This window comes from Sorghum bicolor, chromosome 3 (assembly GCF_000003195.3).
Source record: "Sorghum bicolor cultivar BTx623 chromosome 3, Sorghum_bicolor_NCBIv3, whole genome shotgun sequence".
Classification (NCBI taxonomy): Eukaryota; Viridiplantae; Streptophyta; class Magnoliopsida; order Poales; family Poaceae; genus Sorghum; species Sorghum bicolor.
The window spans coordinates 61251741-61263812 of NC_012872.2; the positions used below are offsets into that span (position 1 = coordinate 61251741).

Below are 12072 nucleotides of genomic sequence, written 5' to 3' on the forward strand. Positions count from 1 at the left end.
CTAGTAGCAGAGAAACATACCTAGTGTTAAGTCGCTGAATGCTCGAAGATAGATGGGGCTAAGTGGGGGTTATAGACCCCTATACCCTTACGGCAGGACTTGGGCCAGGAGGTTTGACCCATTACGAGACAGTCCGAGGCTTAATCCAACTGCTCGAAGTTTCACGCAAAGAAACAAGACGTGGAGATCAAGCCAGATTCTAGTCGGTTAGAATAGAAATTGATATCCTATTATTTATGGCAATTGTAACCGACTATGATTGTTTTCAGATCTGTAACCCAGCCCTCTGGACTATATAAGGAGAGGCAAGGGACCCCTAGATAATTCATCTCAACTCAACACAATACAATCAGATACAGGATGTAGGTATTACGCCCGCACGGTGGCCAAACCTGGATAAAAACCTTGTCTGTGTCTTGCGTCACCATCGAGTTCGTAGCTTGTCTGCCGATAAACTACTACCATGGGTATACCCCAAGGTAGACTGCCGACTAGCTTTCATCGACAGTGGCGCGCCAGGTAGGGGGTGTGCGTACAGCTCTTCAGACGAACCAGATGGCCATCATCCCCGACTTCGCGGCCATAGCGGGCGACTTCACGTTCATCGACGGCTTCAACAGCTTCACCACCACGACCGCGAAGGAGGCGTAGATTCGATCTGTGCCGATCACTTCTTCACCGACGTCGGCTTCGGCTCCAACCACGCTGGCTACGGTTTTGACCACACCAGCAACGTCTCCGACCACGCCGACTCGCCATTTCTCTGCTACAAAGGGAGGCAGATCGACGACACCGACCTGCTCGGGATATCAATCAAGTTGTTTGGCCTACTTGCTCTGACCACGAGTCGTAATAATAATCGCCCGAAGAACGGCGCTACGACAACTGCGACCACTGTCATGACAACAAGTCAAAAAGCTCGAGGGCCAGACAATTTTATTACCACCGACTAGACTTTCGTACAAAGATAAGTACACTTCTAATATTTTATTTATTTTTGACATAATATTTTTTATTATTATCCTTCAAAACAACTTCGTGGTTAGTCGACTAGTTTTTTCTCCTACACGATTTTTCCAGAGTCGGCATTGTCTACGACTCCTCCCTACAAGTGCATGAGATCCGCTCTCTACGTTCCGGGTGGTCGGCAGTAGCTCTGTGGCGAGGCTGACAATCCTACGCGTGTCTAGGTTGCGCACCTCATGCTGATTGTTGGCTAGACCAGAGCTGGTACAAGCTCTAGAATGAATTAACTACTCGTGCTAATTTTATAACAAAAAATCTAAAACTTATCTCAGTGTTGATTTTTTATCTAGAATTTATTTATACATCATGTACTACCTATTCTTCATATTTATTTTTTAGGAGTTTGGTCCAGTCAACAAGCTACGTTCGGGGACTCGTCGACTATTCCCTACGCTGTGCTCAGAGACTGCTCCGACCTGCGAGCACGTTTACGTTCCCAACCACGCTCGGGGACTTGTCGACTAGTCTCTATGCTGTGCTCGAAAACTGTGCTGACCACCGAGCACGTTTACGTTCCCAACCACGCTCGGAGACTTGGCCACCAGTTCCTACGCCGTGCTCGGGGACTGTGCCGACCATCGAGCACGTTTACGTTCCTAACTATGCTCGTGGACTGGTCGACCAGTCTCTATGCCGTGCTCGGGGACTGTGCTGACCACCGAGCACGATTACGTTTCCAACCGTGCTCGGGGACTCATCAATCACTCCCTGCGCTGTGCTCGGAACTTGCTTCGATTACTCTCCAACCACAGCTTGGGGATTGCTTTTCTCAGTTACATATGAATTGTACTGGATAATTTTAATTTTTTAGACCATGCTACAAGACTCATACTTCGCCTTCCAGCAAGCTCGGGAGCTACATCGGTACGATGCATCTGGCGATGTATTTCAGTATCAGATTTTCTATGTGGTTTTTTCTCTTTAGACCCTGGCACCACGTGCCTACGTCACCTACTACCAGGCTTGGGGACTAAGTGGCTACACTTCACCTTGCGGTGAATATGCTTGCTTTTTTGAGGTCTATACTTTTCAGAAAAGTAAAGTGGACACACTTCATCAGGAAAGAAATCTTTTTTGATTAAGAGCACCATGCATTCTTCGAACAACCTGCTTCTTCGATGTCGATGTTGATCAACTGTCTTTTGAGTTGGTTAAAATACCGTTGCAACTATTTGGACGACTTTCGTGCTTATCGAAGACGTCAAGCTTCACTGGTCGAAGAAGCTCAAGACGGCATGTTACATCACAATACATGGTGCTCGGGGACTAGCTGTGGGGGTATAAACCCCTATACCCTCATGGGCTGACATGGGCCGCAAGGCTACTAGATATTGTACCAAATAGGATACTTTGCTTGTAACTCTATCCCTTTAGGATATGTAAGGAGGGGTAGAGGTCCCCTAGAGGATAGGTCATACACATCTCAACTCAACACAATCCAATACAATCAGACGCAGGACGTAGGTACTACGCCCACACGGCAGCCGAACCTCGATAAAATCCTTGTCTGTGTCTTGCGTCACCATCGAGTTCGTAGCTTGCGCACCTGTCTGCCGATAAACTACTACCGTGGGTATACCCCAAGGTAGACTACCGACTAGCTTTCATCGGCACTAAGCGACTGGTAGGGCACACTACTCCAATGAACCCTCCTTAGGGGGGAGTCCCCTATGGGCCAACCTTGCTAGTGCCTAGTCTTTTTTCCTCATCAATCTCAAGTCAAGGTGTGTTTGGAACTTATCCACAAACTCTACTCTATAAACTCTACTGTGGAGGAGCTTCATGAAAAAATGTGGAGTTTGCAGAGCACCCCTTTAGGTGCTCCAACTTTATTCTTTTTCTGGAGAGTTAAGTGGAGCTGAACTTGCTCATCTAAGAGACATGGAGCGAAGCTAAAAAAACGTGAAGTGGTTAGTCTCAAATACCCCTTACTTAGAAAGAAGGATTTAGAGTTGAGGTACAAAGTTGTTGAAGAGTTTTTTTAATCTAGCTAAAAAGATTAGGATTAAGAGTGGGTTTTAGAAACCTTAAAGATGCTTTTAAGAAAACTGTTATGGACGACCAATTCGTGTGACCAAACATAAATTAGGATGATCCATCTTTATATCAATGACATGCTTATTTTATCCTACTTCGTTCTCAAATTCATAGTTGGGCCTTGTTTAGTTTGTCCCAAAATTCAAACTTTTTAACATTCCTCGTCACATTGAATCTTAAGACACATGCATAGAGCATTAAAATAGATAAAAAATAATTAATTGCACAATTTGTCTATAATTTGCAAGACCAATCTTTTGAGACTAGTTAGTTTATGGTTGTACAATAATTACCAAATATAAACGAAAGTGCTACAGTATTAAAATCTAAAAAGAACATTTTGATCTAGGGTTTTATTCTTTTTTTGCAAAATGGACACTGTAGCATTTTCGTTTGTATTTAACAAATATTGTTCAATCATGAATTAACTAGGGTCAAAAGATTCGTCTCGCAAATTAAAGATAAATTGCGAAATTAATTATTATTTTTATTTATATTTAATGTTTAATATATGTGGCGCAAGATTCGGGCCTTGTTTAGTTCACCCCGAAATCCAAAAAGTTTTCAAGATTCCCTGTCACATCTAATCTTGCGGCATATGCATAAAGCATTAAATATAGACGAAAACAAAAACTAATTACACAGTTTGTATGTAAATCACGAGACGAATCTTTTGATCCTAGTTAGTTCATGATTAGATAATATTTGTCAAATAAAAACGAAAGTGCTACGGTAGCGAAATTTGAATTTTTTTCGGAACTAAACAAGGCCTCGATGTGACGATTAATATGAAAAATTTTGCAAAATTTGTTAGAACTAACAAGGCCTAGCCATGGTTGACGTGCCCCGGCGCAGAGAGGAATGGAGAGTCCACGTGGCGCTGGTGCCTGCCTGCCCAGCTGGAACCCGGTCAGCTGTTGCGGCGGCCACCAACATGGAAACACCTGCCATTTGCCCACGGCGCGGTTCGAATGGACGAGGGCATGGCTCAACATATCGTTCCGTTGACCTTGTGGGCTTGTGGCTTGTGGAGCGCTGCCTGCTGGCCTGCTACGACCTGCAGTACTCCTTTGCGACGGCCACGCGCGTGCGTGCGGTCCCCTGTTTCTGTGGCCAGCATCAGCCAAGCGGCCACCCGGGGCTGAACAGGACTGGGTGCGCCATGCCCGTGCCGTTAGCCTATTCGCAGGCTACGGGTACACTGGCTACGTGGAAGTTTCTACAGCATCATTCAGAAACATGGGAGTTCTACTTCTACTGTACTGCTGTATGGTCATCTGGCTGCCGGGTTTCAGTTAAAGTCTTTCTGTACAGAGATGCGAAGTACGTTCAATACTCCCGGATGCTACACTAACTAAACCTAAAATTTTTCTGCAACTAAACACCGATACCAATACAGAGCACACAGACGACCAAAGACGTCGATGCGCATTAGCTGCAACTCGGCAGCCAGGCAGGAGTTCGCAGCAGGTGCTCTGTTGCCGAACTGCTGGACAGGGCCAGCCAGTTTGTGGATTACTGCCGCTGCCTTGCACTGGTTTGGTACGTGAGCATCGTGATGGCGTGATCCCTTTCTGATCGGTAAATATATAGGCACGAATGACGTGATTCGAAAGACAATGCCTTTGGCGTCCCTATCGGTGGCTGTTTCACGCAATCCACTGCAGCAATCGATCTGCACCTACAAAGCATCGATCACTGCACGCTCTTGTTCAGAACCTGCCCGGAAACAGACCAAGATTCTTCGAAATAAGGCCTTGTTTGTGATATTTTTTTTTAGCTTTGGCTACTGTAGTATTTTTATTTATATTTGATAATTATTGTTTAATCATGGGTCTTGTTTAGTTCTGAATTTTTTTTTGGTTTTGGGTACAGTAGCATTTTCGTTTTTATTTGACAAATATTGTCTAATCATGGACTAGCTAGGCTCAAAAGATTCATCTCACGATTTACAGGCAAACCGTGCGATTAATTTTTGTTTTCGTTTATATTTAATGCTCCATACATGTACCACAATATTCGACGTAACATGAAATCTTGAAAAGTTTTTGATTTTTGGAGTGAACTAAACAAACTAGGCTCAATTAATTTTTATTTTCATTATATTTAATATTCCATACATACATAAAAAATTCGCTGCGAAAAAAATCTTGAAAACTTTTGGAAACTAAACCTAAGAGTTGCCTTCGCCCACATAAGTACGTGACGTGCTCGTGTGCGTGACTCTGTCTTCTAGCGTCAATAACAGCCTTTACTGTCATCAAGTAAATGGCATCTCTCTCGCCAAACAAGCACGCGGCGGCTCACAGACAATTTCTCTTGTGGGCAGGCTGTTTAAGTGTAGCCTTCTTCTGCCTACATGGTCCATTCGAGTCCTGCGATCTGACTCGGATGCCTGCCGTTACAAGTCAAGGATTGGTCTCCCCGGCCATCCATCCAAGCACGTGCGCATATGAGACGCTCAGGCTCGGCATTACCCTTCTCCTTCTTAAGCTCAATACACTGCATTTGCGCGCTACCGATGGCTTTCACCAGCGATGCTTCGTCGACTGAATTGTGGGCTTTGTTGCTCCTGCCTATACTACAGGGTACATGTCTCGCTGTCATAGCATGCCATGTAAGAGTTTACACATGGCGATGCAGAGGCGTGCCGGGATGCTGAGCATAATAAAGCACGAGGACGAGAATACAAGGATGATGACGAGGAGAATAATCCTTCAAGGCGAAAATTCCAGTTTCTGAACCTTCTCGCCACCGGCACAGCAGGATCCGGGAAGGTCAACCCAACAGCCCAACCGCGATTCAAGAGCCGCTGGTTGAAACAAGGTTAGGAATGCAACTAGCTTTTGCAATCGGCAGCTCTACAGACTGACTTGCCAAACATCCACAAGCAATTGCCATTCTGCATATGCAGAGACAGACTGACAGTTAGAAACGTGCATGGTCATGCAGATGCAGGGCAAGGAACACCGAACACCAATAAAGCCTACCGCATTGCACTTGCACACCAACAAGGGACAGCCGCACTAATACAGCAATTGAGTCTAGAGTTTGACCTTTCACAGCCCACATCCTGAATAGTCTACACCTGTGTATTCTTATTGCCCAAACCAAGAAAAAGGGCTGGCCACCACATCAGTACACCGTGTACAAAAAAACCATGGTCACTAACTATCTTACAATTGGATAGAAAAAACAGAGTTGGACAGTTGGAACATTAGTGTACAGTTGCGAAAAATGAAAAAAAAAATGCCTGCCCAGCAACATTTGATAAGAATGCCTGCCCGGCATCGCTGGAAAAGTATGCCGAAATCAATAAGCAAAATCTGCAAGGGACAAGGATGATGACTAACTACTAGCATGCACATCCGCTTCTCTGCTCAGTCTCTGGGACAGGATCCGTGACACTCTGGAAGTAACTGAAGAGCAGCAAAAAGAAGGGTGTAAATAATCGAAGTGGGAAAATTAGCAGTAAGTAGCAGCAGGGGCAGTTTAATCTTTCTGAAATAATGTAATGGAACATAGTAAAAACACATGTGGAAGCATTTACTAGTAGACACAAATCATCACAAGTTTAAACCAAGTAACTAACAAAGCACTAATACAGTTTAGGACCGTACCGCTGCATCCTTGACTAATGTAGTTCTAGCCTACTACAAAGTTTACCTGTTATAAGCATTGTTTTTCAGATATGTGAAGGATCATGACATTAATTACTGGCCAAAGTAGGTTCTTTATTCCTTCATCAAAAGCTACTAGATATCTATGACATTTTTTCATCAGAGAACAAACCAGTATGGGCCAGACTCGTAGTTACTCAAAATGGCAACATGTTCACAGAGGTAGCTTCCTTTAGTGTAGATGCATTATGATGACCTTTCCTTTCAGACAGAAGTTTTTCAACATCAATAACATAAATATTGCTAAGACAATATCAAAGGTTTGCCATGCACATCAAGAACCTTATTTATTAACAAATAAAAACCTGCAACATTTATTAGAAACTGGGAAAAAGAATAAAACCACATTAAATAGTACGTCCAAATCATGCATATAAAGATTACAGAATATCTAAAAATCATCTAAAGAAAAGTCATTCTACAAATAATAGCTGAGAGATTAAAGAAAAGTAGCAATTAACATAATGGATTTAAAAATGCTGCACAACATAAGAGCTTATGACATATTCAATCAAGAAAGAACTAACAAGTTTAGTTAAAAAGAATATGATCAAATAAGCACAACAAGAGCATGGGCAGGTCACATATATTAACAAGGGAATCTTTACCCCAAGCAGTGAATGGGCTTCCTACCATACAATACAACAAACTGAGGATGATAAATTTTACTCACATGTCCTGATCACGCTCATGCTCTAGAGCAAGCTTGGCAACAGTCAGGAAAGCATTGTCAACATTGTAGTCCTCTTTTGCAGAAGTTTCAAAATAAGGGATATTGCCTTTAGAAGCACACCACTCCATTGCTTTCTTATCAGAAACCTGTGTGGAAACATATTAATCAGGCAGTGACATATCAAGAGACAGAAGTTGCAATCACCACATTATAAACAATACTAACCACTCTGCTTTTTCCACCATCTACATCAATCTTATTACCGAGTAAGATGAAGGGAAAAGTTTTAGGATCTGATGGGCTAGCCTGAAAAGAAATAAGGACAACTATGTCAAGTAATGTTGTCACGATACTACAAACTGTTATAAGAGATACAGATGCTATAGTATTAATAGATTACTATATTACAACAAAATCATCATTGGTGCTTGGACCTTGTGGATTCATCGTAATAAGTGTGTTTGATGGAGTTTCTCCAAACTTGGCTACAGTCACACTGCTCACTGGAGAGGAGTTATTTTTTTGGGGGTTTGGATGGGGCTAGAGGTATCTCCTACCTCCTCACCCTTGTGACGGTGTAGTGTGTTTGCTTTGGTTGGGTCATTTCATCCTTTGTCACAGGCGAGTCAGATTGTTAGTAGCATGATTTTTGGTGTTGGTGCGTGTGTGTGTGTGTTTGTAAGGGCCCTTCTCTGTTTTTCTTTTTAATATAATGATACACAGCTCTCCTGTGCGTTTGAGAAAAAAATATTTCAACAAAATCGATCTCCAGACAAAAATGCTAAAGCATAATGCTGTTTACCAAATAGTCCATTCAACAAACACAGCAAAAATGGATTAAAGACTAATTTACATTATTTGTGTACGCATAAATTTCTAAGAATTCCTTGACAGCCAACAAAGGTAATAACAGAAACAGTAGCTTTGTTATTACATCATTACATGAACTGTGCACATACTATATCATTATGAATAAGCATGCAGCATATTATGAGTTGTGGAATTACCTAAGTTTTTGTAGTAGTTGAGCAGAATCAGTTTGGATCATGCATTATAGATAGAAAAGATTATATTCTGACTCAGTTGCTTTATTTTAACTTGCATTCATAAATTGCTGACTGGACATACACAACTCTTATAGGAAAATAGAACATATCTGTACTAATATGGCATTAGACATGTAGACTACAATTCTATAATCATTTCATCCTAGTAACAGTTAGACATTTGGACCTCAATAGTCACTTATCAACACTTCTGATTTACATCAACACAACAAATCAAGCATTTATATGTTTGCTAGTTATGAGCTAGGGCGGAAGCCACTACTCCTTGACCCTCCCTCCCCACTCAGAACTTAAGAAAATCTAAGAATCATACAATTGCTTTCCTCGAAAATTTTATATTATATATAAACTGTGCTCATAGCCTCATACTTCCAATCAAAATTTCTGAAGTGCTCATTACAAATCCTAAATCCTAAAATAAACAAAAGCACTATCATAGCAGGGAGGCTATATAATTGTCACATGCCGGTTACAATCTTGGTTACTAGAAATAGTGAAATCTCTCTCCTCAAGAATGGTTTGCTATTATTAGCAGGATCAAGAACAAAATGAACTGCCAAAGTAACAGTAAGCGAAAATTATGTTTCTGCCTGAAGCCCTGAACACACCGAAATCAAGTAATCAAAAGACATGGACAGGGAGGGGAGGAGTAAGGACTGGTGCTGTCGGGGCTGCAGCACCGGCCTTGCTGGTGAATCCCTAAGAGAAATATAAGCTTAAAAATCACAACTCAATCCATTTCCAATCAATCCAGCACCCCTTGTCTAGTCCAGCAACTCCTGTCCAGGGTGTCTAACTCCGCAACTATGGACAGGGTGTAACTATGTGCTAGGCAAATCCAATTTTAGCCAAATATATCATTATTTATTTCCTGTTCACATATACTTATTCAGCATAGACCGATGATAAACCCTTGATATGGCTTCTTGGCTTCTTACAGCTTGCAAGTGTTGAAAACATGGTAGATTGAGAATGAGCATATTGACACAGAAAAGATGGCAATATCAAACGAGTTGAACATATGCTGCAAATTCTTAGTTCATAAGCGAACATATTTGGTTACGACAGCTGGCAAGGCTAAACTCAATATATTTCCAGACATCTATAAAAAAAAGTGCACATATGTGAGCATGCTCAAGCTTTATGAAATCAACATCACATCAAGCTGTCAGCTAGTACAATGATATCAATATGATAAATGATGAAATGCACTACAGTTGCTACCTATCTTTTTTCCTTCAGCTACCTATCTTTTTTCCTTCAAAACTAGTACAGTTGATATCTACAGCCATGACTAAAATCTCAACAATTTGTAAGATAATATTTCTTACTTGGTTGAGGAACTCATCATGCCATGTGTTGAGTGTATCAAATGACCTGTTAGAGTTGACATCATATACGAGCACACAACAATCTGCCCCTCTGTAGAATGCAACCCCGAGACTTTGGAACCTCTCCTGTCCCGCGGTGTCCCAGATCTAGCATCAAAGCAACATGACAACAACAACATGAACAACAGTCACTTCCTTCTCTTTGACAGCTCACCAGCTCAGGTGGACCCTCACCTGCAACGTGACTAGCCTGTCTTCGATGAGAACCTCCTTTGTGACGAAATCTGCACCAATTGTAGCTTTGTACTGCTGACTGAACTTTTTGTGGACATATCTAGCTGGAAGTCAGGAATATCAAAGCACCCAAAGTACAAAAAGCCGTCCAACATTTCAGATAGATTATATATGTCAAGATACTTGATTCTTCTTGCATTTACATCATCTTAACTTTAATCCTCGTACTGCAATAAGCACGACGTTCGAATGTACCAGAGCTTTCAGAACGAGATTCACAAAATCACAGGTCCCGCTCACACACAGCACAAGGAATGAGAATGCAGGTAAACAGTGTGAGCTCACGGTAATCCGAAATTCCATACCCCAAAACTAAAGAGATGCGTTCTTACAGCTCAACGGATGAAACTCATATGTCTATAAAATGCCACAGATTATCGATAGGAGCTGCAAATTTGCAGCCTTCCGAGCACTATGGCGTAAGTTGATCCATGGGGCAAAAAGCAATTCACACGAAATGGAGAGGGACCGACTGCACGGAAATGAAACGGGGCCTAATTACCAAAACGCGACACGCTGAGGCTAATCAAGTCAAGGATACTGGTTCATCAGCGACGTCTTCCCGACCCTGCAGAGATCACACCGGACGAAATCAGACCAAAGGGACAGAGGGAAACACAGAGGTCGCAGCAACCGCGTCCAAATCGAACCGCCAAAGCTTCCCTGGAAATCACAACAGCGACCCGGGAAATCCACGTGCGGGCGGATCCGAGGGAGGGACGGGGGAGCCGGGTTGGGGGAGGGAGGAGGGGGGAGGGAGCAATGGGCTGACCCGCTGTCGCCGAGGACGATGACCTTGAGGAGTGTCCGCCTCCGCGACGTCGACATGGCTGCCCGATCGCGATCGGCCCCTCTCGCCGCTTGTCGTCGTCTGGTCGCGACCCGCGAGGCGCACGAGGAGTCTGGGGGGCAGCGAAAGGAAATCCAGAGAAGCAGGGGAGCTCACGGACGGAGGTGCTGGATGGATGGATTCGATTTTTTTTATTTATTTTGATTTGATCGATGTGATCCGGTTTTTGGCCTTTAAATTTGAAGAAGGCGTGAGTGCGTGACGTGAGGCGATGCGAAGTGGCCGTGCAGCGTGCAGTTTTGGGCTTGGGGAGAGCGGAGGAGAGGAGGACGGACGTGCCACTGTGACAGGTGGGGTCGCTGGATCTAGATGACCAGATGGGCGGTGGTGGCTTTTGTGATGGTGGGTGGACCGCGTGCCACTGGGTGGTGGGGACGTGCCCAACGAGAAATTTGGACGTTTTGCTAGTACGAAACTCAGGTTTCATTGGAATTTGAGTCCGGTAAATGATTTTAGGGCATGCTTGAACAAGAAGAATACAAAATAAAATTGAGAACACACAAAAAATAAGATAAATGATAGTAAAAAACTTTAGAATTTCAAGCATAGAAATGAATAATTTGAGTTGTTTGTAATGGAAGAAAAAAAGCATAGGAAAGTGAGCAAACATAGCAAGAAATAGAGAGCAAATATTCTTTCTTTTATGTTGGAGTGGATATTTTATTTCATATGTTTTGCGTCTACAGTTTCCTTCCTTTTCTTTTGAAAATAAACTACACTTTTCTTCATTCCAGACACTATGATGTGATTCCTTTCCTTTGCAATTAATTCTTTCAAAAATTCTTTGAGAATCCTTTAATCCAAAAATGGTCTAGGGTAGAGTTAGTTATTAATTAGCTAAAAATTAATCTAAATTAGTTGAGGTCAGTTAACTAGTTGTAGACTTGGGTAATAAATTAGTTTATCTATTAGTTCCATGTTTAGGTATCTTTCTAATGGATAGGAATAAAGATTTTGATGAAAAAACCCTCAAATGGCTATTTAATTTGTTATCCAAATATACCCATCTTCCCAAATTTCTTGCTAGCCAAAGATGAAAGACAAGAATGACTCCCTAGAGTGCAAGCAAGGTCTAGAGAAATTGTTGGAGAGTGAAAATATACTAGTATAATGC

At 42.4% G+C, this 12072-nt stretch overlaps 1 protein-coding gene across 1 annotated transcript; it reads right to left on the reverse strand.

Annotated features, from left to right (window-relative positions):
- LOC8069790 (ras-related protein Rab7) lies at positions 6044-11265 on the reverse strand. The gene is made up of 7 exons (XM_002458356.2): positions 10881-11265; positions 10650-10676; positions 10049-10148; positions 9815-9961; positions 7642-7722; positions 7417-7562; positions 6044-6482 (listed from the first exon to the last, which is right to left on the reverse strand). Exons 1-7 carry the CDS (start codon positions 10934-10936, stop codon positions 6419-6421), a joined length of 621 nt encoding a protein of 206 aa, XP_002458401.1. The 5' UTR covers positions 10937-11265; the 3' UTR covers positions 6044-6418.

Excerpts from the sequence above, each read along its gene's own strand:
- LOC8069790 (XM_002458356.2), bottom strand. The coding sequence starts at position 10,936 with ATGTCGACGTCGCGGAGGCGGACACTCCTCAAGGTCATCGTCCTCGGC. Across the intron at positions 7,723-9,814 it reads ATGATGAGTTCCTCAACCAA|GCTAGCCCATCAGATCCTAA; the intron begins GTAAGAAATATT and ends ATTTCTTTTCAG. Across the intron at positions 7,563-7,641 it reads ATGGTGGAAAAAGCAGAGTG|GTTTCTGATAAGAAAGCAAT; the intron begins GTTAGTATTGTT and ends GTTTCCACACAG.